Here is a 27,614-nt window from a genome sequence, read left to right on the forward strand (position 1 = left end):
AACGGACAAAACATCTATTTAATACCAGCATTTGGGTAAAGCAAGGGTCTTGGAAGCTGTCTGAACACCCTGACAAGAACTTCTGCCCAGTTAGTTTAGTTAGGCGTTTAATAGAGAAAACCAAACAAAGAAGGTCTGATATTACAGACTTAGACAACCTCTTCATTACAATTTGTAATAAGGTAAAAAGTGCTTCCCGCACTGTAATAGGCAATTGGGTACGCACAGTTCTTAAAGACAGTGGCATTGATGCTTCCCCAGGGAGTTGTAGGTCAGCTGTCGCTTCTCTGGGGGGGTAACTGGAAATCATCCAGTACATTTTTTAATTATTACTGTAAAGTAATTAAAGTATCTAAAAATGATCATAATTCTTTTTACAATACATTCACATCAGTATGAATTTTTAATTTAAATAAGTATTAATAATTAAGTGATTTGTAGTAATTAAAAATAAAATGTTTTAACAATTATATATGAGATTAAACTTTATTATTCACATTTAACTATTCATCATAGCGTTGTGTTTATATACATATATATACACCTACATATTTCACCAGCAGATAACAAACACGTCTTCATATACAATGCTGTATGTTTTCCGGAGACGCATCAATATAACGGTTTTACACAAAAAATAAAACCGATATTATGTGCCGAGAGGGAAAACATACAGCATTGCAGGAAGTCCTTCCTGGTGAAGACTACCTATGATATTCAAAATGACAACGGTTACCCGTGTCCTAGCTGGATTGACATTCGATGACATTTTGACACATGAGAGCTTAGATAACATACTCCACAGAGAACATAGACCGTAATTAGATGGCAAGTATACACTGCTTCTTCATATACAATGCTGTATGTTTTCCCTCTCGGCACATAATATCGGTTTTATTTTTTGTGTAAAACCGTTATATTAAAATATTAATCCTTCTGTCTAGATGTAAAAATAACCCATCATATAATGTACAAGCATGTTCACGGCGAGAAAACAACAAACATATGGCTCCAACCCTTTGATATTGATTTCAGTAAGATTTCATTATTTTGAATGTTATTTCATGTAGCAAGCACATGATACTTTCATAATCACATCTAGATCTTAGCTGTAGGTTGTTTTGTTAGTTTAATTTTAAATGCTCTTTCTTCTAACAAATGTCTTTATTGTGTTAGTTACGTGGTATATACACTGGCCTTCAAAAGTAAGTATCACACTTTTAAAATTGGGATAACGTTTTAAGTTCACAAGGTATACTTTCGAAATAAAAAGGACTCCAAAGAGAATTTAATTTTGGACATAAAAACTTTATAGTCGGTAACCTTCTTTTAAGAATTGGCTGAAAAAAAACTTCAAAAACAAAACCATTCCTTTTTCAAAGTGGACGTTGCCGAATTACAATTTTACCATTCACATTTTTCTTTCTGTTTTGAATTTTTTTCAAGGTCGATGGGTCTCGTTTTAAAAATTTATGCTAAAAAGCACATAACATTTATTTATGATGCCTCTGTCAGTTGAAGAATGTGCTAGGATCATGGCTTTTCTGGAACTAGGCATCAGTATGCGTCGCACTGCAAGAATGGTGGGTGTGACGGTACGAACGGTCCAGAAGGTAAAGCGAAGGTACGAAGAGACTGGACACCATCTGAGGAGACCTTGTAATGGCAGACCCAGGTGTACCAGTGCCCGAGAAGATCGTTATATTATTTCCACTGTGTTAAGAAATCGCCACCAAAATGCATTTGAAGTCCAGCAACAGCTACTTCAGACCCGGAGGGACTACATTAGTGACAGAACAGTGAGAAGAAGACTTGCTGAAGCAAATTTGAAACCCCGAAGACCAGCGAGTGGCCCAAAACTCGAGAGACAGCATCGAGTAGCGAGACTGCGATACGCCCGTGAACACATGCAGTGGGATGAAGAAGAATGGTCAAGAATTTTGTTTGCAGATGAGTCTCGATTCTCCCTTTACACTTCTGATGGAAGGCGAAGTGTTTACAGGCGACCTGGTGAGCGATACCTTCAAGCCTGCATCTCAGAAAGAGTCCAATACGGTGGAGGCAGTGTACATGTATGGGCTGGCATATCTTCAGAAGGTCGCACAGAGCTAGTAGCCATAGAAAATGGCACCCTCACTGGGCAAAGATATGCTCAAGAGATTCTCAATGAGTATGCAGGGCCGTATTTAGCAAATATGGGTGATGGATCGATGCTGATGCATGATAATGCCCGGCCACACACGGCTCATATCGTACAAGAGTATATTCAGGAGGTCGGTATCAGCGTGATGGCTTAGCCATCAAGAAGTCCTGATCTCAACCCGATTGAACACGCCTGGGATGAGCTTGGGAGGCTAGTCAGAAATCGCAGACCACCACCTACTACCCTCAGGGCACTAAAGCAGGCCCTGGTAGAAGAATGAGAGAATAACCCCCAACATCGGCTCCGAAACCTAGTATTCAGTATGCCAAACCGGCTCGTAGCTGTAATCAGAGCTCGAGGAGGCAATACCATTTATTAAAAATTAAATAACATGTAATACATTTTAGTTGATTTTTTTTACACTAAACTAAAAATGTCTATTTTAATTGTTTTATCTTTTTTAAGTTAAAAATGTTACTAATGTATAATTTTAGTTTCTAAGAATTAAAGCCTATAAAATTTGCAACAAAACGTTTTTAATCTTAAATCTCTACCTTCTATAGTTAAGAAAAAAAAATAATTTGAAAAGTGTGATACTTACTTTTGCAGGCCAGTGTATATTTGCTATTTAAAAGGATATCTATTAGATACTCATTTTTAATATTTTCTTGTGTTCAAAGGTTTAATACAGTAAAGTTTCCTCACTAATATTATCTTTATTATGAATTCTATAATTCGTTTTACAAGTAATTCAATATAAAGAAGTAGGATGATTTGTCATCACTCCAAGATCTAACAATAAGATTGAAGATTTTTAGTAACCTTTACTAAGTTTATTTCGTAGTTATAATAAATTTGGCACGAAATGTTGAATGTAAATAAAAAAAGAGTCAGTTAGTTAATTACTTTTCTCTTTAGAATTCATCTATGATTTTTTGTTACTATAGAAGTTTTGTTTCTAGATACTTTTTTACAGTTTATTGTTGATTATATTTAAAATCTAAATACTAGACCTGACATAACCGCTTACATTCCGCCATTTAATTAAAACTATATTTGAAAATACTATCTACCAGTCTAATTAAATTAGTAATTTGCTTTGATTCTAAAGATATTTCAACAACTGCAGACAAATTCAACACAACTGTGGACATAAAACTTCGTGAATGGGCGGAGAACGAACTGGCAGCGCAATCAATATCTGCTGGCAGACAGGCACTGAGGGAAGAGTTCTTGGAAGTGATGTCTCGATCCAAGGAACAGGATCCGATCTATGAGCCTATCAAACGAGCCGCAGTGGAAGAGGCTTTGGAGAGGCATCAGTGGGAGGAACGGGCGCAAGATGTAAGATATAGTAGCGAATGTTACTAGCGCTCCATTTAATATATATAGTACATAGTTGAGTTTACATTAACAAATTACAGATAAAATTAAATATATGTCATAGTTACAATTAAAAAAAAATTATAAACTAAAATTAAAATAGCTTTCACTTGCTTGTCGTCAACAGACGGTATGCGTTGGATGACACAACAAGCTATTCGATCATGTTCTGGTTGACGATAGACAGGACCGGGAAGGGTCCTCTCATTAGCATCGCGAATGAAGAATCTACGGCTGGGTTGCATCATTTTAGCTGTTATAGTTAAGGTTTACTTCAACTTTTACCAAGTCGCTATTTAACATTAACAATAGCTGTAACCGGCAAATATTGGACGATCACGGTTAACAGTTAAAGTTATGACGTCATCTTAAAATTGTCAATTGGTGGTGGTGTTTTTTGCTTATCAAGATACGTTACCATGTTTGTTATTGGCAGGTACTCCGCGTGCTACAAGTGAACGCTCTGCAGGACAGGTGCGTTGGGTCGCGAGCGGAGTGGGACTCCGCGGTGACTCTCATGGACTCCGCGCTCTCTGAGCGGCTGCAGCAAAGTGAACGTGAGCTCAAGACGCTCACTGGTGAGTGTCTTATGAACCTTTAAAAACGAGTGTACTTCAGACCACACGAAGTGAACCAACACAAAATATTAATTTAAAAATTGTTGCCTGGCTCTTAAAGAAGTTTTAGTTCAATTATCTTACAATTGAGTTTTATTGCAGTTACCCTTAATCGATTCAGCTGAAAGTTTGCATGAAGTAAGTTCCAACGAAAGTGCATCTTTTAGATAATCACAAAGATCTAATACTGGATATTTGCACTTAATAAATAAATTGTTGGTCAGTCAACAATTCACTAATTATAATATATACCACCATATTATGGATACTGTGCTCAAGTTACCTGTATATGGGGGAAAGGGAGAACGGCGTCCCCCTCTCTTGCCCCATCCGACTGTGGTCGTACCGATTCGTTCGATTGTACATGAGTGGAATATAATGATACATTATGATACAGTACGTAAATCTGCCGAATGTCTAGTGAGCAAGGTGCTCACTAATTTCATACGCCCTTTTTTAACACGCTTGCCAGGAAAAAGCAAACATTTTCCGGCATTCTCCTTTGTAACCAAAATTTATAATCGATGCGGGACTTGATCCCGCGGCTCCGGGTTCCGTCAGAGTGCTCTTACCAAGTGGGCTAACCGTTCGAGTGACGCATGGATCGTAAATCTTCGTATGTCCTGTTCAACTCTCGGGCTGTGGCTCCATCTACAGGACCTGGTTGGCTCAATAACTGTAGCTATGTTGAGCACCATGCATGTTAATCAGGTCCGAGTTTTCGTGAACGCTGGCTGTACTGGCAGTCGACTAGCGACGAGCAGCGGCGTAGAGCGGAAGTGAGGTCGGAACTGGAGCGGTTGGGAACGATGAGACCCAACCTGACTTATGACGAGGTTGTTGCGGTCCGCGACAACCTGCGGCGGAGAGGGGTGGAGGTGGACAACGAGTACATCCGGGAAACATGGAAACCAGTCTACTTGAGGTTCGTATCTGTGAAAGACGTGCGACTAATGATGGTTGATGGTTTAATCTTGTGCAACAGACACGCAAGATGTATATGCTCTTACAACAAGATCTCAGAAAACGTTCAAAACATATGTATTACAAAATAAAAAATAATTGTTCAAAAACGTTTGTGTGGTAAAGGTTACTTCTTACTTTCTTAATGATACCACCGACTGGTCATTACCACCCTATTGAGTGACCGTCTTCAGGCTATTAAATAATAAGTTAATTGTACGATACTGCCATGTAACCATATTTTTGTGAAAAAAAGAAGCCCGCTCAGTTTCTTGCGTACGTTCTTCTCAGGTCTGATGCGTACTTTTTGAATTGGTTTTTGGAGTTTTTGACTTTCAATAAGTGATATCATTACTATTTTGAGTAAAAAATAAGCTCGCGTCCATGTTGACGAATCTTTTGCCAGAAAATTTTGAAACTTTTTAGGTTTATATACCTTCAGAAGAAATATGTATAAAAAATACACGATCACTTTGTCCAAGAGTCTCTCTATCAAAATCTTTTTGTAAGGAGATTGAGTGTGAAATAAGGTTCTAAACTGCTCAAATAATATCGATCGTAGAACGGTCCATTGTACTATTTAATAACTTTTTCTATACGTTTTTGAATCAGTATAGAACCCTCATTGCATAAGACAGACTCTGTCGCAGGACAAACGACTGTACGGGTTACCGGATGCTAAGTAATCACCCTCGCCCATAGAGAGAGCCACCAGAGTATCACTGGAGCGTGGCCAACCTTTTTGCGTGATCATCCGATTTGGCTGGGTATACAAGATAGTTCCTTGAAAACTGTCCTGTGGAGGAATGCCAATTCTTGGATTCAGGGATCAGCTCTACAATCTCGATGTTTTTTCCTTCATTTTTAGCTCGATCCTGAATTTGTATATTTTGTATATCACTATGAAATTCAACTGAAAAGACCATTTTTATTTTACAGAGAATTTCTGCAGCAAGCCCAGAAGAGGGCGCGTGAGTGTCGAAAGAGCTTCTATCTGTATACACAACAAAACGATAGCGGGGTATGTAATATGTATAACAATACCGTTATATAACAAGGCTAGCCCCAACAGTTATACCTAAGTGTTATATTTTTATTCAAAAAAAATGTTTAAAGTTAGCTGATAATTGGGGCCTAATTCTAGATAGTCTATTCGTTATGAACTTGGTTGTTATTTATATACGAAAATATTAATTGAAATCCGGTTAGTTAATACACAGATTAACGCGTTCAAACACGTAACTCTTCCTCTTCATAATAAAATAATGGCAAATAGACTTAGTTCTGTATCTCCCCCTGTTGTCCACACTTCTCAGTTCTCACCTCAGGCATCTAGTGTTATTGTTTTGATTTTTCCAAGCACGAAAAATAGTGAAAAATGTTTTAGACAAGTTAAAGAAAGGCAGAACAAAAATTTGAGATTTAATTATTAGGTTTATTAGGATTAATAAACTACTTTTCTCATCATTTTAACCTTTAAAAAAACCTAGTGTTAAATGGTATACTTAAAGCATTGTTTAAATTTATCGACACACTCATGATTATCGTCATCAATTATAATAATGGTCACATCACTATCGTATCCGTGACCTCTACATTCAACTCGCGCGTTATCTGTATGATGTTTATGATCTGTTGCCAGAATGAATGCTGCGAGGTGGTGATGTTCTGGCGGGTCCAGTCCGCACTACGAACCACCAGTAACGCGTTGAGGCAACAAATACACAACCGAGAGAGTGCGCGTCTTGACAGGGAACTGCGGGAAGTCTTAGACGAGGTAATTGATCGACTTAAAATGTAGTAATCATTTACGTACAATAACCAACTAGACTCAAATTCACGCTAAAAATTTTAGGCAGACTTTTCGTTCACTTGTATTTCGACCGCGCTTTGAAGACAACGCCACCCCACATGACAATGTGTTCAGGGGAAACCTGTCAAAATAATAGATGGCGTGTCCTCATTCAGGTAAGTTCCCTTATATTATCTTGACATTTTTATTCATTTCGATAAATAATTATATTTAAATTGCTAAACAAAATATTGTTGCCTCGTGTTCGCGTCCGTGTTACGCATGACGTAGTGTTACTACTCGTAATAAGTGTATACAATGTACTCTGAACAACACAGTGTTAATTTGAATGAATGTTTTATTGTTATCTGTGTTAGTTAATAGTACAGGTATTGGGAGTCTACTTGTTTATTGTACGTCAATGTTTATATAATGTCAATAAGGTCGGTCCCACATTATACGTTTTACGAACGTAGTTATATCTAAATGTTCGAAATTCTTATTGTTTTCATTTGGATAAAACATTTTTGACTTTCGTTTTGACTGCAAAAACTTGTGATGAATCAATCTCTCTAATTTCCATATTTTTGGCATTTCGCTATGGAATAAAAGGTACTGGTCACATGATTGTACTTGCAAAGCATTTTTACAACTTGTTTTTTTTTACTGACTCTCGTGTAAGGCATTGACTATTTGACATTTGAGTATTTTAAGCATCACTTTATATTAATTGTTATATTGTAATTAAAAGGCCTTTATTTTCTCAAAATGCCTTTAAATATTGAATTCCTTTAAATATTCTTAATGGCATTTAAAATACTACTTAATATAACTAATAATACTTAATTGAAATGATTTGTAAAATTATTAAGCTATAATTGTTTATTTGGAAGAGTGATAAGAAGCTTCTTGCAACTACTTCATAATTAACTTCGACCTATTCCGAAGTTATGGTATATATATAAAAAAGAACACTTTACTTTTCATTTCGAATAAGGGGAAAATAAAACTAGTTGTTTATCTAAACCATTTATTGATAATATATCATAATATTAGTAGTACCTTTTTAAAGTTAATTGTCAAATTAGGACAATTTATGTCGTTTATATTTATAACTTTTTAAATTTTAAATATGGTACTCACCGCGTTATTGTCGCGGCTTATTCCGCTCAAAGAAGTTTGCGCTAAGTTCACACTGGCTGTTTAGAAAGTCACATGGCCGCAGCATTTTTTTAATTAGTTTTTTTTTACATAAAACTCTTCACAGCTGAAAGCAGATCTATTTTTGAAGTTCATTCCGGCCGTTAGGTGGGAAGTAATTTGTATGAGTTGTTCCTTCTCTATAGAGGGAAGCAGCATTTTCCACCCAATAATCAGACCAAGACAACATTACTTTCCGAGTATGAGAAATTAAAAAAAAAATTCTTAGTTTGACTATTCGTGGAGAAAAGTTTGGTGGTAAAGTTGATATAACATTTTGCGAAACAGTGTACAATGGTGGAATCCGGCCGCAGAAATCAGGTGAAACAGTTTTTTGGAACACTTCCTGTGATAAATGCGTAGAAGACAGCGAAGCGACGACTCTACTTCAGAAAGCCTTTATTTGCCCTTTTTTTTCCAGGGCATAAAAAGAATACATAAGGTCCCAGACCCAAGGGTGTCGTAAGAGACGACTAAAGGTATTTACCAGTGGGAGGCTCCTTTGTACAGGATGCCGGTTAGATTGTGGGTACCACAACGGCGTCTTTTTCTGCCGTGAAGCAGTAATGTGTAGGCGTTATTTTGTTTCAGTCCGAAGGGTGTGCCGTAGCTAGTGAAATTACTGGGCAAATGAGACGTAATACTTTATGCCTCGAGTTGACGAGCGTAATTGTAGTGCCGGTCAGATTTTTTGCGTTTTTCAAGAATCCTGATTGGCACTGCATTGTAATGGGCAGGAAATTGATAAAGGAGAATGGGACTTTTGGGCCCGATGTTAACAAGTTGAAATATTCTTTAAAAAAAGGGATATATTTTTCTGATGTAAAATACAAAAACTAGCTCATTTTAGAATCTACAAACCGAAAAAACATTAAAATAAAGAAAATCTATTAAAATGTTATCGAATGAATATTTAATCGATTAATTTAAATAATATTAGTTAGGTGCATAGTTCATGTTCGAATGACCATATTAATATGAATAAAATATATTATTTTTAGTGAAATCCTTGATCTTCAACGCTAACTTCACTTTGACAATGACAGTCTGACAGATCATTTCGTTTCTTTCGTCATTGTCACTTTGTTTCTTGTTGTATTCGTTGAGTTACCGACTTGTTAACTACCAAATTCCAAGGAAAGTTGTCTCTAGCAGTCTGTTTTACAGTTCGTGTATTAGCTAATTAGTATATATTATTCTTTTATTTTAGGTATACTATATTATATCTAATTACCAATTGTCTTATATTATAATGCAAAAAAATGTCGTTACAGTAGTAGATAGGTAGGTATTTTTTATCTAAAAAAACAAGGTTGGTACCTAGCTTATATAAGTATGTGATAAATCCTTAGCAGCTAGGCGTTTAATAAACCTAGAATAGATGAGCTGTCAACATATAGTTTAAGACATAACCTCATTTTTATATCTTCGATTCATTCATCTCAGCTCCTAGATTGACAAATCTTGCTAAATTTTCAACTATGGATTATTTAAATGTAAGCTTTTAAATAGTGCTACTTTCATCTTGTTATCACCTGGGCCCAGAAGTGTATGGAAGCGTTTTAATTTCCTTTCCATCGGCTGAACATCCTGCTCTGTGAATACAGAGTACTAGAGTACTAGTCTGGTGCATCCATGCACCATGATTACTTTCGTTTACTATGGCAACTATTGCTTTCTTTATATTCTACGGCCACTGTTGTGATACCACAGAAATATCGGGACCTCGTCATAAACCCACATCAAGAAATTGGCATTTTGTTCAAGTCACAAACACTACTAAATTTAAATTATTAGCTCAACCAAGCTGAGCTTCACTGTGACTTATTCTTTCAAAACTGATACATACTCATATAAATTTAACCCCTGATTCTCTCTAGAAGGGATAATTAAAAAAATACTATAAACGTAAAGAACATTAGGGATTATTTCCAAACAAAAGCAGTATTTATGAAATTTAATATGCTTTAAAAATTATGGATCCACGCAACTTTAAACCCTTGATTCCCTTACGGCCTTACAAATAAAATTGTCATAAAGTTAATAATAATACCTGAGAATAAACCAAAAATATGCAAAATGTTTACAAATAGACATTGTGCTTGATTAGTTTAATCTCGGACGTATAACGTTTCCCGTGTTTATTTACAAGGCTGCTTGACTTTCGGAAAACCTTACAATTATCATTTTATTGACAGTGTTGTCAGCGATGTAGGCATAACACTGAGCATATTTTAGGTTTATTCTCAGGTATAATTGTATGCCAAGTTAATTTGTAAGGCCGTTAGGGTTTAGGCTCTGCATTTATGAGTCAGTTAAACACGATATGAATTTACACTTATACTATGTAACGCAATGAGCCAAATGACAACTTAAATCGTATCATGTGATAAGGGTGATCTTTCTTGGAATTTCAGATGGCGTCAGATCCTGAACTCAAAAAGAAACTTCTGTCTGGTAGAAGAGTAGAACTCGCAGAAGAATTGAGTGAGTTATTTATTAAGATATAATTTTTATATGTACAATAATCGTGAAGCATATACAGACGGGATTATGTTTTATATAATATCAAAGTTGACATAATATGAGCGTGAAGTGCAAAATGCCCTGTACTTTTCCCGGGGCGTAAAAAGAATAGGGGAGTCCCAGGCCCATGGGTGTCGTAAGAGGCGACTAAGGGCTTTTTAGAAGTAGGAGAGCCACGCTGCCGTCTTTTGACGTCAGCACAATCGGGCCAGGCTCGTCCGGGTTAATTACCACACTCGCACAGAATACCGGCGTGAAGTAGCAGCCTAGTGCCGCTATGTTTCGCATAGGTTAGTGTCGAGGACCGGTGGCCATTGACGACGTGCTTACACAGATCCCCTCCGCTGAAATCGTAGGCTTGGGTGATTTCAACGGGCACAATGCCGAATGGCTTGGATCACGTACCACAGACTACGCAGGGCGATCTGTGCATAATTTTGCATTGGCGTATGGTCTGTCCCAATTGGTCGAGTCGCCAACGCGGCTCCCGGATGTGGATAGCCACATGCCGTCCTTATTGGATCTTCTGCTGACTACACATCCCGATGGTTACCAGGTCTTTGTCGACGCCCCTCTCGGAACGTCCGACCATTGCCTGGTCAGGAGTGTAGTGCCTATCCGACGCCAACGTCGCAGACCACCAGCGACCCGCCGCGTTTGGCACTACAAGTCAGCAGATTGGGATAGGATGCGTTCCTTTTTTGCATCCTACCCTTGGGGCAGGGTTTGTTTCCCTTCGGATGATCCTAGTGCCTGCGCCGTTGCAGTAGCCGATGTGATACTACAGGGTATGGATATTTTTATACCAAACTTTGTAGTACCCATCGGTGGCAGATCACAGCCCTGGTTCGATGCGTCAGTTAAAGCAGCATCTGACTGCAAAAAACAGGCGTATCGAGCTTGGGTTGCGGCGCTGGGCACAAAGGATCCGAACTGCACAGTTCTTAAGAGGAAATACAATCGTGCCTCCAGATTTTTTAAGCGGCAAATCGCCCGTGCTAAGTCAAAACTCAAAAATCGTCAAAATCGGCTAGCAGCTTTCCAGTTACCCGACCGGAATCCTTTCGTTGTCGAAAGCTGCTCTTGGTAACTTCAGCCAGCCGTCCATGCCGCCGTTGCACATGAGGAATGACACCCTGGCCCATACGGCAAAAGAGAAAGCCGATCTCTTGTGCACTCTTTTCGCCTCCAACTCGACTCTTGACGACAACGGAAAAACACCGCCGACCATCCCGCGGTGTCAGAGCTCTATGCCTGAAGTACAGTTCAGACAGAAAACTGTTAGGCGAGTTCGTTTTTCGTTGGACGTCAGGAAGTCGAGCGGGCCGGATGGCATTTCTCCAATCGTGCTTAGAACGTGTGACCCTGAGTTGACGCCGATGCTAACGCGTTTATTCCGGCACTCTTATTCTTAAGGCGTAGTCCCTGACTCATGGAAGTCAGCCCTTGTCCATCCGATCCAAAAAAAAGGAGACAATTCGGCAAACTATAGGCCTATTGCTATTACCTCCCTGCTCTCCAAAATCATGGAGAGCATAATTAGCAGTCAGTTCTTGGTGTATCTAGAGGGCCACCAGTTGATCAACGACCGACAATACGGGTTTCGCCATGGTCGGTCGGCAGGTGATCTTCTGGTATACCTAACACATAGATGGGCAGCGGCTATTGAAAGCAAGGGGGAAGGCCTGGCAGTTAGCCTGGATATAGCGAAGGCCTTTGATCGTGTATGGCACAAGGCGCTCCTCTCCAAACTTCCATCATTTGGGCTTCCCGAGAGCTTGTGCAAGTGGACCTCCAGCTTCCTAACTCGGCGCAGCATACAGGTCGTTGTCGACGGATATTGCTCGAACCCGAAGCCCGTGAATGCTGGAGTGCCCCAAGGCTGTGTGCTGTCTGTTTTTGCCGCTGTTTCTTCTGCATATCAATGATATGTTGGACACCTCCAACATTCATTGCTATGCAGACGACAGCACTAGTGATGCCGTATACACTGGCCATGCAGGTCTCTCTCGGGAAATCGTCGACCACTGCCGGGAGAAACTTGTGTCTTCTATCGAGTCCTCTCTTGAGAAGGTCGCGGAATGGGGAAAATTGAACCTTGTCCAATTAAACCTCCAGAAGACTCAAGTTTGCGCGTTTACCACTAAAAAAAACCCCATTTGTCGTATCACCGCTCTTCGACAACACGTCGTACCTTATAATTTATGTCTGTGCTTACTCCTATTCGTTTGAGTTATTTTTTCTATTTTTTTACTCACAGGCTTGTGTTTTTTTAATATTGGGACAATCTTACACAAATCATCTTGCCTCTAAATTTCGATATAACTATATTTAATACGATATACATATTTAAACGTACATAAATACATATAGACATCCAAGACTCTGAAAGAAACATCCATATTAAACATCATGTTTTTATTCTTTCAGAACGAGTTAGACAAGTGCAAGAGAAGCTTGAAGAGTTCATCGAGGCTTTGAACAAGGAGAAATAGTTATATTACGTAGTCCATAATTATATTATTTATATTTACTTGTTGCATTTTATTGAAACGTTGCTAATGATAATATTATATAAGTTACCGTAATTATTGGATGTGGTAATGTCAAAATGTAACAGACGCGTCTCATGCGACTTGTAATATAAAATAAGAACTATTTTTTTAATAATACAAACGCTGTTTTCTTATTTGTCGTTTTGTTTTTATTATTTGCTATGGAGGTGCCACACGGAGGTAATACACACTATCAAAATATCAGCTATCTGTTGCGTTTTATGTGATTTAGGCGGCTGACGGCTCCACGGACAGCGGACATAGTAATAGGCTTCCCGTTGGTTATCCTTAACAGGGCCCTTTCCATCCCATGTTGACAACAAGCAAGAGAAAGCGATAACATTGAACGGAAAAAAATGTGCAGAAATTACATAAAACTTCTTCCAGGAAATACGTTTCATTGAGTAATCCATACAAATATGTGAAATAAGTGTTTATCATATAGAATCTCCATCACATGCGCGAGGTCCATATAGTAAAGATTTCTTTCCTTTTACAATTTATGACAACATTTTGAACGGCCAAAGTTAAGGTAAATTTTGTGCAAAAAAGATGTTTTATTAATTCTAACATATTTTGACGAAATCGACTTTAGTGACGTTGTTACATTTTGACATAACTAGGTAGTAATAGTAGCAATATTAAACCCTTGGCGCAAATGAGAAAGATTTTCAATCATTCACATTTGTGTCAAAATCTGAATACAAAACGACGTAGCCGTTTGTTGAGTTAGACTTAGTTGTATTATAACCTTAAAATGTGTATATCTTTCTCAGGGTGATATTAACTTCTTAATTCCCCCCAATTAAGTATTTTAAACCAGCTAGGTTTTTAGCAGCACTAAACCTTAATGCCTGTATATGCAGAGTTCGTCCGGATCTGTCTGCCGTTGCTAACCCTTGTGGTCCGTTATAAATGGAAGTGGATGACGTTGTAATGGAGAATATCAAATAATCCGTCAATAGCTTGAAACGTATGAGCGTATAGTATATACCTAGAAATACACTAGATTATATTTCACTATAATCAAGCGAGTAGTGTTGAAGTTCTGATATTATTATTTTTATATTTCATTTAAATATTGCATACGCTGCGAAATGCTCGCGTGATGTCATAACATCGCGCGCCGCTCCTAAAGCTTTTAAGACTACGCTATACTATTGTGACATATAATATAGCAAATAAGAGCCTAATGCTATACTATATAGCATTGCGTTCACAATACGGGATATAATCCCAAGTATTTATAGTACAATGTTGACAAGCGACACTCGAACATAGATTTAATAATGGATAGTCTTGAAAGTTCATCGACGATGATGACAATGCGGAATTTGACACTATCTTGTCATTAATACTATGGAAGAAGAAAAATGCCAGAGCATGGATATCAAATGATATAAAGTTCAGAGGAGAACGTGGTGATTTGAAACTTTTTGAAGATGGAAAAGGGCGGCTAATAGTAAGTCAATAATATATCGTACAGTGAAGTGTGAACGTATTCATAATAACGTATGGCGGGCCATATTGTTGAACTATGAATTATATGATATTATAATATAGCGTAGTCAGCTTTAGCCCGCTCTCGCCACGAGTTTTATTGTAGTGAAGTGATAGCTGCTAGGGCGTTGCAAATTAACTAAATATTTCTGGAACTATATGTTGTATCAGAATATTTTTTACCGATTGATTTTGTTTTAATACGGCATACTCAGGTAAAAATAAAAGCATGAAAAATGTTTTAGTGTCAGGGTGAAATTGCGATGTGTTATTGTATATTTATTACCCTATATTTAATTAAAGGGATACATCGCTGTTATTTAACCAACAATTATTATTTTATGTCTCAATAGTCATCACAAATCTATAAGGAAGATAACATTAAAAGTTATTTTTTAATAAAACATTGCTCAAATTTTAATGATTTTATTTAGAATATATTCTTAGTTTGATAATACTTAGTTGAGATATAAATATATTTTTACATAGCATATATTAAGATTATGTGGGTTACTTACGCACTTACCATAAACACTGGTAAATATGTTAAAACCGACCAAATACATACTCCAAGCTTGGCGGTCTACATTGGCTGAAATGTAATTGCCCTCACAGATGCCACAATATGAAGAATAGAATAGTCTCTTGATTGGATTATTGAGCGTGTCGGTTCATCTTGCAACTCCAAGCAGCCCAGGCCGTCCCAGGAAGGTAGCGGCCTCTAACCCGACTGGGTAGGCATTCGAAAGCGATGCTTTAGACTGGAGTATTTATCATGATCAACATAAGGCCTGCATCTGGAGCGGATCATCAGCCTCCATAGGACATCCAACTGTAGAGAATTTGGATGAATTTTTTAATTTAATCGGTCCATCTTGTTGGAGAATGACTCCAAGCATCACCTGCATTCAAACTAAGGACAACAAACCTCATTGATGGCACCGGAATTGCTTGCTCTTAGGTGGGTTTCCTCCGTTTCGTGTTTTGATTTGCGCATGGGGGATGGGAGGTATGGGATCCTCAGAACCCGTTTTGGCCAGTTCCATTTTCATTAATTCCATAGCATGTTGATTAAATCTAATTGCTTCATACATCGTTCGCGCGGTAGAGTCTAGGTCCCTTACGTTTTCTCATCAGCTCTCTGCTTTAAGCATATAAGCGCTTAACGCATATTTGTATTGTTATGGCAAGTACGAAAATTACATATACTTAAGAAAGTACTTAACATTTTAATCTAAGTTCGATGTTATTAAAGGTATTATTCCCAAATCGAGTGTTTAGCAAACTTATTATTCATGTATTTAATAGAAACGTTTTCTTAAGAAATAAAGTATACTTAAAATAAATATTAAATTATATCAAATTATTCAGTCATTTTATAAACAGGTCTCTACCAAGGTATGACTGGCTGGGTCCTCACAAGGTGGTGGTGGAAGGCGTTCAAGCGGGTCTTTCACTATCCGAGTTTACTTATGAGTGTATTCGGGCGAGTCCGATCCGAGAAGACTTGGAGGCGGTTCTATCCGTGCCCGTCTACATTGTTGTAAACATTCGCTACTACATACATACATGGACAGTATGTATAATGTATAAAGTTCTGGCACCGACTTCGAATGTCATTTGGACAAAAAAATTAATTTTTAATTTGTAGTTCTTCAGACGCGTTACGGTAAAATTCTTCTTTAGCTGTTGTCAACCTCTAAGGTAGGCCTCCTTCAGGTTATGCCATCTTTTCAGTAAAAACCCAAGTCTCAGCTCTATACGTAAGCACGGGCAAGATGCACTGGTCGTGAATACGAGCTTTTTTGTCGGCACTGATTTTCATGTTCAACGCCAACTTGAGTTTGGAGTAAGCTGCCCACGCCAGTCTTATGCGCCTGTCAATTTCGTTAGCCTGATTGTTTTCTCATTACGACCTCTTGACCAAAATACACATACTTTTCCACTTTTTCGGTAAAATAATGAGATTAAAATTTTACAATTCTTACCCGCAGCGATTTAAAATAAACACCATGGCGTTAGCCGATGAATCTCCCTTGTGTGGACGGATACGTTTTAATATAATACGGTTTTAACATATGTTAATATACTTCATTATTAATAAAGAATTGAACTTCTTGGTACTTGCTCTGTTTAAGGGATTCATATACTTCACTGTAGTATTCATAGCGCGGATGACATTGTGCTTGTAAAACAAACAGCGCTAACAAATGTGCTTCTAAGTAATCTTTTTTCAATATACCCTTAATGAGAAACATTTCAAAGACTTTTTTTCCCTCGTTACAGGGGAAATATTCATTCAAAAAGATGCACAAACCATCTTTGTACACATGTATAATGGAAACGAAGTATTCTGTTGCCAGCTCTTTAATTTCACTTCCAATGTTCTCTCCTAATATAATTCCGACGACCTTCATTGCGTTGGTTTTGTTTCTTTCTCTAAATAAATTGTTGTTTTCGGATAAAGCGTGCCTTATTGAATTGAAATAAAGCATTGTTAAATGTATTTTTACGTAGGTTTCGAAATTTTGTACTCGTGGTAGTACTTTTTGAAGTCGACATATAAGATTTTCAAACATTGGAAGGACTGATACGTATTGTGGATCGATAAATGCTTTGGTATACTTCAAATTCTGCAAGAATTCATTTATATATTCTAATATATCCGATTCGCGTTCAGTCCAAACACTTTCAAAGCGATCAAATAATGGATGCAGAACATTCTCGATTTTATAAAATTGAATGTCTGTCGTCTTCGATAATAGCAAATACTTTGCGATAATTCGTAAATTCCTACTTATCACAGGCCTCGTAAAATCTTTGCCGTTTTCTTTGTACGTACATTTTTCAATAAAATCAGATATAATTTCACGAACCACTTCATCATCAATATCGGTAATATGTTTCTCAATATTTGGAAGTATGATTATCAATTTCTCTTTGTTTGTTTTCTTAAAAGATTGGTAAATTGTACAAAAGTAATTGGCTTCGATGTTTTCCGGCACCTCTTCCGGCAGACATAGTTTACTTTGTAGTTGGGGTGATAGTTTTGTGGTGTCTAAATGTAAGAGTAAATCCTTAAGGATCTCCCAAACATCCACATTCATCTTATAACTCTTCTGGAAGTAATACTTTAGGGCAACCATTAATGCAACTTCTGGTTTAATAAGAGCAATATTTTTTAATGCTTCCACCTCAAGAGGCGAACATAATGCAGCTTTCAGCGCCAATTTAGCTGTTGTGTTCAATTTGAGACAAGATTTTATATAATTTTCTTTAGCATTGCTTCCGCAAACCAATACCCGATTGGCGACTGCTTTTGCGCCTATGAAGCGCCAGTCAACGTTATCGATATTAACAGATGGACTCGTATTATGTGCATTGGATTTCAATGCTGCTGCGAACGTGCGAGTTTCTTTATTTATCAGATTCAGATTTTTCAATTTTTCCAGCAGCATCTGATCAGAAGATAACTTTGCCAACGGCCTAGCTAATGAAGGCCTCAACTTCTCATTGGCTACTTTTTCTAAAGCACATAAATGCTTCATTGCCAAGCCGTTAGTCTCGCCGAAATATATCATCAAGCTCGACAGGAAACGGTCATGGTTTGCTGTTTTTTTTGTAACTAATTTCGCAAAGCTTTCTCCATTATCCAACAAAGCAACGTTATGCCTTAAAGCGTTTATATATGAAGCCTCATTTTGCTTGATTGGAAATGTTAGCGATATAAGTTGACGACGAGCTATGCGACTATCATATAATTTGTTTATTAACTCAAGATTATTTCGCGCCGCTTCTGTCAGTATACGATCAGCCTCGGGCATTGTTTTGACTTTCATTTTGTATGTTGTGACTAAATCTACAAATTCCTTTGGGTAATCGGGCAGAAGCAATGGCAGCAAATGATTTTCAATTGACGATATCTCTGATGTATTTAGCTTATAATCTTGAAACGTTGAAAAATTATTTTTATAAGAATCCAATAATATTTTTGGGGGACTAATTCCATTAGTTATAAAGTGGAGCAATGAGGCATGCAGGCCTTCTACACATAGCAGTTCACCCATGACTCCGTCAAGACCTAACCCATGGCCAAAGTTTAAGATAAGACTCCACACGTTATCAGGTAACCGCCAGCAAGATACCCGTTTTACGAGAGACCTTAGAATGGCTGCTCGTAAGTTACTCGGTTCGTTTATATGACGCTCTACAAGCAACTTCAGCAATGTCTCAACTCGCCGTATAACGCCACCGCTTTTACTCACAAGAACTAACATTATATTCTGCCTTCCTTGTATCGTACTCTCGGCTTGCAGGCGGTTGGTGAGTTCATTGAAAGCTTGAGTAAAGCCAATGAAGCGATATCGATCGAAAAGTGTATCTAATGGTGTCTTGCGTAAAGCATGACCACTACCACATCTCATCGCAACAAACTTACGTTTACGTAACATCGGTCTCCCACAGTAATCTTCACATTCAAAATCGAAATAAAGTTCCTGTTCTACATCTTTAAACACATGATCATCATCATTACTAAGTTGGAGTGGTATCGGTTTAGGGTAAGGCCACTCAGTAATTTTATCGCCAACATTCTTCTCAACAAACACTCTTTTTTTAAAGGCACTCCGTTCGTCTGGCTTCATGCGTTTAATAAGAGGCTCTACTCCTTGATACGAGTACCAATGTTCAAGGTATTGAGACCTGGCCAATTTCAACACGAGCTCTTTGCATTCTTCAGATGATAAACATTGTGCAACCGCGTTTATATTCAGAATTTGAAGAGTGTACATCTCGCATTTTTGCATGAATCTTTCTTTATAATTTTGCATAATAAATCTAGATGATGACACACTTAGACGCTGGATTTTTTCAACATTAAAATAACATTCCACAAGATCTAAATATGTATGACCATCAGATTTTAAAATAGGTTTCAGACTGTCGAAATAATTTTGCTCATCTTCTAGGTATCGTGCTAACGCGTCTCTATTTGCTTTCAACAGATCAAAGTATAATTTGCCAACATCTGGATTAAGTTTGCATAATATTTCTACGTGATTGGGTGTCAAATTTTCAATAATACAAGCAACCTGTTCGGCAATGCATTCAGGAGAACAGTGTCTCATATATTTAATTGATTCATTAAATTCAGATTTGTAATATTTATAAAATTCTTCACATCGTTGGGGAATTTTCAGTTTAATCTGGATGAAATGTTTCATTTTATTAACAGCTGGTTTTATCATTTCTCCATACAGATTCTCTTCTAAGTTCCTTGGATTTATAATGTCACTATACTCTGCATCTAAAAGCCAATCACATTTGAGGGCTCTAGTTACATAAAGCATATTGCGATCCTTTAGTGTGTTTAGAATATATTCGACATCCTTATTTTTAACTGCTAGATCTATTTTGAAAATTTTGTCAATGACGGTATTTTCAGGGTGGTTTTTAATGATGAGTGCTGCCTTTCCTGTATCTATACTTTCTATGACGAGTCTGTTTAGGTGTAATTGGCGTTCACCTAGTGTGTCACCGCTTAGGATGATGTATGCCATCTGTAATGAAGAAATAAAAAAAAATCGTAATTAATTTTTAGGTATGTATGTTAAAACAAAACATAAGCACAGTTTATACCAAGTAACAGTGCAACCCTTCAGAAAGCTAAGGTGCGAGAGAATCAGACGATGCATTTGTCTCTGTATCAGAAGTGAGATAATAGATATTAAAATTCAAATATTTTAATCAAATGTAGCCAATAGAAAATTTGGTTTGAAGTGAATACTTCTTTAGTCGCGTTGGGCACTTTTTGGTAGGGGAAAATCTTATGGGTTTGCGTCGCCGTCATACTATATGACTGGGGCACGCAATAAATAAATTTTAAAAAATAAATATAAACAATTTGTTATTTTTAAAGTGATAACCCTCACATCTAGGATTAATAATCAAATAAAATATTAAAACAAAATTATACGAACAAAAAAAAGTCGTGTTGAAACATGAAATATTTACATTTAATAGATCAATATCCGGACGACCGAGCCTTGCTCGGATTTTTAAGAATGTACAAAACTTGAACAAAAAAAAAACTAATAGGACATCTGGATTCGAACCGGGGTCTTCTACTTTCCGGATCACCCTATGTCCTATGAGCTATAATATATAGTCTTGTATATAGTGGTGAAATTTACCTTTGTATTCTAATGTTATTGTAGCTGTTTCTCATTCAAACCTGGATAAAACCATTTTTTTTAAATTGAAACCTAGCTAGATCGATTTATCACCCCCGAAATCCCCTGCATACTTAATTTTATGAAAATCGTTGGAGCCGTTTCCGAGATTCAGATTATATATATATACAAGAATTGCTCGTTTAAAGATATAAGATTGTATAAGAATTTGTGGCGATATTAAAAATGATATATATATTTTTTTAATTTTAACTTTTTAAATAGCAGTGGCTAGTTACTTATCATCCCGCCCTCGATTATTGCTAATTCAGGTGCTATGTCAAGTATGATTTTTACAATATTAGTCGAATGACCCCATAGGTCTTGTGTATCTTTTAGGTTATTAATTTGAAGATTTTTAGTATTTAATAGTTTGTTGTACAACCCTCTGGTCATGTCTCGAAGGTTTGGGGGTTTTGGCTTCATCGCTTGGGCCACGAAGAAGACAACCTCTATAAAAAATATCCCTATCCCAAGGCGAGGACTGCGCCGAGGGGATGAATGGCTGAAGGGAATTCAGTTTCAAGCACCCACTTCGATGCGACAGGCTGGCACCGTCGTATTGCGCCCTCTTGCAATAATAGGCGTCACCCTGCAAGCGACCGTAGATTTCGATCCTACTTGGGGTCGTGGGAAGAAAAATAGGAATTCCTGAACCAAAATTCAAAAAATATAATTGAAGTGAATTTACCAAAATTGGTGCCAGGTTTCAGGAAACCGAACAGATTTGAAACAATTTGGCTTTACTAGGGGACGTTCAACAACGGATGCAGGTGTTGAGCTAATCAAGAATATTTTTGATGCCTGGGAGGAATCGCAGAATGCACTTGGCATCTTCTGTGATTTATCTAAGGCTTTTGATTGTGTTCAGCATTCAACGCTGGTCAGGAAGCTATACCACTATGGCATAAAAGGAACTGCGCTCGATCTTCTGACTTCATATCTAAACAATAGAATTCAGAGGGTTGACGTGAATGGCAAGAGATCTCCTGGGACTCTTCTCAGTATGGGTACTTCTCAGTACCACAAGGGTCTATTCTTGGACCGTTCCTCTTCCTTATCTATATAAATGATCTTCCTAATCTTATAGAGAAAAAACATAAGGTAGTATTGTTTGCGGACGACACTTCACTGATTTTCAAAGTGAAAAGAAACCAAGCTATGTATGACGAAGTGAACGATATTTTATCTGACATCGTGTACTGGTTTAGCGCTAATAACCTATTGTTAAATAGCAAAAAAACTAAATACATTAAATTTACCGTACCAAATGTCAAAAATGTAAATGCAAATGTTTTGTTAAAGGGAGAGGTGATAGAACCGGTGGAATCTGCTATATTTCTTGGCATAACTCTAGATTCCAAATTACTATGGGGTCCCCATATTGAAGGATTGGCGAACAGACTTAGTTCTGCAGCATACGCGGTTTTATTAACTGACATAGATACGGCGCGACTAGCATACTATAGTTATTTCCATAGTATTATGTCCTACGGTATATTGCTATGGGGCAACGCTGCCGATATTAATACAATATTTGTGCTGCAGAAGAGGGCTGTTCGCGCTATTTATAACCTAGGTCCTAAAGAATCATTGAGAGCAAAATTTAAAGAAATTAACATCTTGACTGTTGCTTGTCAATATATTCTTGATAATGTAATGTATGTTCATAGGCACATAAGTGAATTTGCCAGAAACTGTCATAACCATAATGTTAACACCAGGAACAGACATAAACTTATGATGCCTACTACTCGGCTAAGTCGAGTTAGTAAGTCTTTTGTGGGGCGATGTATACGCTTTTACAACAAGATCCCAGAAAATGTTCAAAACAAAAGTATAACGTTATTCAAAAGAATTGTTAAAAAACGTTTGTGTGGTAAAGGTTACTATAACATAAATGACTTTCTTAATGATACCACAGATTGGGAATGGAGTGACCGCCCTCAGGCTATTAAATAATAAGTTTAATAGTACAATATTACTTTGTAAACATATTTATTCGATGAAAAAAAAAGCCCGCTGAGTTTGTTGCGCCCATTCTTCTCAGGTCTGAGGCATTCATTTTGGAATGGGTGGTAGTTTTGACTTTCAATAAGTGATGTCACATCCTATTTTGAATAAAAATATTTGAATTTGAATCGAAACACTACAACTGACATAAAGGGCAATACTACTAGTGATGATGATCCAAAGTATCCTCTCTTATGGCAGAGAAGAGAATTCCATCACCGAGGTATGCAAAGCGTAGAAACCCCTTTAGTCCAGCCCCAGATGCAGTTGAGATATCAAATAGATTTAGTGGTCTCGCAGTGAATGAGACTGAACAAATCCTAATGGAGAAAAACCCCCACAGGACACCATCTATAGTGCTATATGGAGGAGTGGAGGGCATTAATTTATTGACCGAACTTCTAGAAACAGTGGAAGTGACTTCTATTACAAAATTATTGACAATAGCCAGCTCCGGATAAGCAGTGCCAATGTATAAATATACAAGAAACTTATAATTGTCATACACGAGCATGGCCTAATAGGCCACACCTTCAACACTAAGGAGAACAGGAGCTACAGGATTGTATTAAAAAATCTTCACCACACGAGATAAAAGCAGCAATTGAGAGGACAGGAAATAAGTCTTAGGGGTGAGATAATTAAATACAAATATGGACCCTCAAAGATTCCAACCTAAACTGCTTTTTATTAATCTGAAACCAAGACCAGAGAACAAGAATCTCAAAGAACTGAGGTTTATCTCTTAAATTCAAATTTTTGAAATTCAAATATTTTTATTCAAAATAGGATTCAAAATCAGTGTTATTAAACGTCAAAAACTACCACCCAATGTAAATAGACTGCCTCAGACCTGACAAAAACGCGGGCGCAAGAAACTCAGTGGTTTTTTTAAGGTTCCGTAGCCACATGGCAAAAAACGGAACTCTTATAGATTCGTCATGTCTGTCTGTCTGTCCGTGTATGTCACAGCCACTTTTTCCAAAACTATCAGAACTATACTGTTGAAACTTGGTAAGTACATGTATTCTGTGAACAACATTAACATTTTCACACAAAAATAAAAATAAAAGAATAAATTTTGGGGGCTACCCCTATACTTTGAACTGAAACTCAACAATTTTTTTTCATCAAACTCATCCGTGTGGGGTATCTATGAATATAATACAAAATTTTCTAGACCGTTTCGCATCAATTTCATCAGTTGTACACATTTTGGAACTTCCTAGATCATTCCAGAAAGCCTTAGAACTTTCTAGATTGATTACATCATTACCGAGATTTTTAGAATTGTTTACATTACTTAGAGAAGGACAGATGTATATAATTTCACATTTTTGCCACCCACAACCACCCTCTTCCACCCATCCCGACCCAAACTCACATATTTCGCACACCAGGGGACTGAGGGGTATTTGCCATCCCAACGGGAATTTGATCGAAGTTGCAGATGATTTTTATGGGAAAGGAGGACAAACGAGCGTACCTGCGTCACCTGGTTTAAGTGATCACCACTGCCCACATTCTTGCAACACCAGAGGAATCACAGGAGCGTTGCCGGCCTTTAAAAAAGGTGTACTCGCTTTTTTTGAAGGTACCCATGTCATATCGTCCCGGAAACACCGCAGAATAAAGTTTATTAGTTATTATTCAAGTTAGGGGTGTAGTGCCTATCCAACGCCTACATTGCAGAACACCAGCGAACTGCCGTTTTTGGCACTACAAGTCAACAGATTGGGATAGGATGCGTTCCTTTTTTGCATCCTACCCATAGGTAACCCCATGCCATGGTGCCCCATGGGGCAAGGTATGTTTCCCTTCGGATGATCCCAGTGCCTGCGCCGTTGCAGACGCCGAAGTGATACTACAGGGCATGGATATTTTTATATGAAGCTCTGTTGGAGGCAGATCACAGTGTAGCTGAAGATCTAATATGGACAGCATGTGGCTATCCACATCTAGGAGCCGCGTTGGCAACTCAAACAATTGGGACAGATTATACGCCAATGCAAAATTATGCACAAATGCCAATGCAAAATTATGCACAAAACCCTGCGTAGTATGTGGCAGGTGACCCAAGCCATTCCTCATAGTGCCCGTTGAAATTACCCAAGATTAGATTTCAGGGGAGGGGATCCGTGCAAGCACGTCGTCAATTGCCGCTTGAACGCTTGTCGTATCACCGCTCTTCAGCAACACTTCCCTAAAAGCCTCGCCTACTATCGGAATAATATATACGGAATACTGTTTTGGTACGCTCGTTTGTCTTACTATTCCATAAAAAAAATATTAGTTAGAGTAAAGTACTAATTCGTTTGTCTTACTATTCCATAAAAAAAATATTAGTTAGAGTAAAGTACTAATTTATTGGAGGACAAAGTAATTTTTTTCAGATTGCTTTGAGAATATAATATGTTCAATCATCTTAAGCGAGTCAGTTTGGATTTCTACAGTCAGTTGTGCTGGGTTGTTATTATTTCTTTGTTTGGTAAAATAGATGCAAAGATAGAAATAATCCTATGCTAGATAGGATTGTTTTGAGGTGTTTTCCGTTTGGGAGTCTGGTACTGCTTTTACTCCATTTTTGTGAATTATTTCTGTCTGAATTTCAGCTCTTTCTATACCATTGATTGGCTTAAGTGTGGTGTTGAAAATTTTAGATTAGGGTAAACTGACAGTTTTCCGAGCAATTATATCTTTGTACACTTCACACTCCTTATTATTAGATGGATGTGGACCCAAGCACAAGGCACATGTTGCAGGAGCGTTCCGGTCTTTATTTGCACATTCAGAAGTTTTGTTTGACACAGCACATTTCAAACAACAATATTTCATACAATAGTTTTTGGTATGTCCATATTATTGGCATCTTTGGCATTGGACAACTGTGTTTCTTTTACGCAGGTCTTCTATAACAACTACTTGGTGGTAGATCACCATAATATTATTCAATGCCTAGGAAGATAAACACCACCAATACCTAACATCACCTTCCTATCCCAAGTAATTAAGTAATAAAACAATAATCTCGACATTTTGCTGGTTACACATAAATCATTCTTGCACTCATGTATATCTAGCCAAACTTAGAATTTGAGACCATTCTCTATCTGACTGTGGACTACATGGAGTAAATGTGGACCATTTGTTCTTATTTGCCCTTCCTTGCCCGAAGTCTTCCTTGTACAATTCTATACCTCCTGAATACCCCTGCCCCACCTCCATGAAATGCCTCCTCTCCCGAATTTACACTCCTTTTGTAAATATTTTATGGAAATATATTAAATAAAACAATATTATGTTATTACAAGCACAATAAATGTTTTTTAAGTCATATTATCTGGGTTTTTCCATTATAATTTAACAGCATGTACATATATTCTGACCTTGTTTCCAGATTATAATAAGAAAATATAACTTTGTACAATCATGGTACCAATCATTAATGTAAAAATAGTAAATTCATTAACACTGATCAAAAAACATACTCTAAGCTGTACTACTGAAATGTGTCTTTCACTGAATTGACGGGTCCTTCCACAGTACACCATAATAGGAAGAATAGAATATCTATTTTCTATCTAAGAGGTTATTTTATGCATACTAATCATTTTAAATTATTATGTTAAAAGCATAAGGTGAGAGTGAGTTGCTTTTTGTATTCTTATAATTTTTCCAAATTAATTTTTGTGCAATTTACTGAAAATTCTATTAATACTAATTCTATCTTGAAATAAAAAACAGGTTATTGGGGATTATAGATATTATACAATATATATTAGGCATCAAGAAGCAATACTTATAATTAAATTAATAAACAAATTAAATGAAATAGAGGTACCACTAGCATTGGTTTATTGTTTCGGCTTCATGCTAATGCAGGTCATTACCAAATACATTAAACAAAATGCCCCTTTTTAAATAAAATATATTTGGATTAAACAGTAAACATGGGAATTCGTAGTTGGTTTATTGATATTAAACAGTCCAATGGGAAGTCTGGAGGTGTTATGCCTTGCCCTGTTATAGTGCAACGATGTGATATATTTAGATGTATGGCTAAAAAGACGGTTGGTGTCTTTTATACCTATCATTATACCTATTTTATGGAACAAGAATAATTATACAGATTCAGATTCCTCTAGGTGACAGTTAAAACTAAATGTACCTTAATCATTAACAATATGCTTATCGTATATTTTCTGTTAGTAATTTTTTTATACTTAACATATTACTTACTTTCAAATTGATCTAAGTTTTTATTATTTCATCGCAAATCTTCGACATATTTTAACTTAAGCACTATAGAAGGTAACACAAATGTAAAGCCACACAACACCTACTTTTAGGCTTTAGCACTATTTTGAACCCTTTTACCAAGAATAATATGATAAATCTTTAGTGTTAATAATAAATACGTGTTTACGAATAATAATTAAACTCTGACCAATGACCATAGATAAGAGATAATGCATATTACCAATACCATAGGGCGACTATTATTGTAAACAAGCCGTGCTGATAAGAGTGGCAACCTCGCAATTTTCAAATGTGTGCTCCTATCTAAGTAATAATAACTTCGAAAGTTTGTAAGGATATGTAGATGTTAGATACTCCTGTACGCAAAACCTTCTCATCGGATTTTGACGAAACTTTACAGTAATATACTAGCTTATACATCAGTCTAACACT

General features: G+C 37.1%; 2 protein-coding genes across 5 annotated transcripts in view; one reads left to right on the top strand and one right to left on the bottom strand.

The window, feature by feature from the left end:
* LOC126972252 (dynamin-like 120 kDa protein, mitochondrial) overlaps positions 1-13,319 on the top strand; it is a 41,636-nt gene extending 28,317 nt beyond the window's left edge. For 3 of the 4 annotated variants that reach the window (XM_050818904.1, XM_050818905.1, XM_050818912.1), the window contains exons 15-21: positions 3,255-3,487; positions 3,963-4,104; positions 4,855-5,068; positions 6,046-6,127; positions 6,749-6,883; positions 10,516-10,585; positions 13,055-13,319. In XM_050818904.1, the coding sequence (XP_050674861.1) occupies positions 3,255-3,487; positions 3,963-4,104; positions 4,855-5,068; positions 6,046-6,127; positions 6,749-6,883; positions 10,516-10,585; positions 13,055-13,119 (941 nt within the window). In that variant the 3' untranslated portion in view covers positions 13,120-13,319. The remainder of the gene's footprint in view (positions 1-3,254; positions 3,488-3,962; positions 4,105-4,854; positions 5,069-6,045; positions 6,128-6,748; positions 6,884-10,515; positions 10,586-13,054) is intronic. The other variant, XM_050818906.1, reaches the window with a different exon arrangement.
* Positions 13,320-15,089: 1,770 nt separating this feature from the next.
* On the bottom strand, positions 15,090-27,382 carry LOC126972176 (uncharacterized). Its single transcript, XM_050818802.1, has 2 exons — positions 27,162-27,382; positions 15,090-20,237 (listed from the first exon to the last, which is right to left on the bottom strand). Exon 2 carries the CDS (start codon positions 20,235-20,237, stop codon positions 16,761-16,763), a length of 3,477 nt encoding a protein of 1,158 aa, XP_050674759.1. The 5' UTR covers positions 27,162-27,382; the 3' UTR covers positions 15,090-16,760.
* Between the last annotated feature and the right edge of the window lie 232 nt (positions 27,383-27,614).

Source organism: Leptidea sinapis, chromosome 2, assembly GCF_905404315.1.
Source record: "Leptidea sinapis chromosome 2, ilLepSina1.1, whole genome shotgun sequence".
Taxonomy (NCBI): Eukaryota; Metazoa; Arthropoda; class Insecta; order Lepidoptera; family Pieridae; genus Leptidea; species Leptidea sinapis.

Coding starts and splice junctions, on each gene's coding strand:
- LOC126972176 (XM_050818802.1), bottom strand. CDS start 20,237: ATGGCATACATCATCCTAAGCGGTGACACACTAGGTGAACGCCAATTA.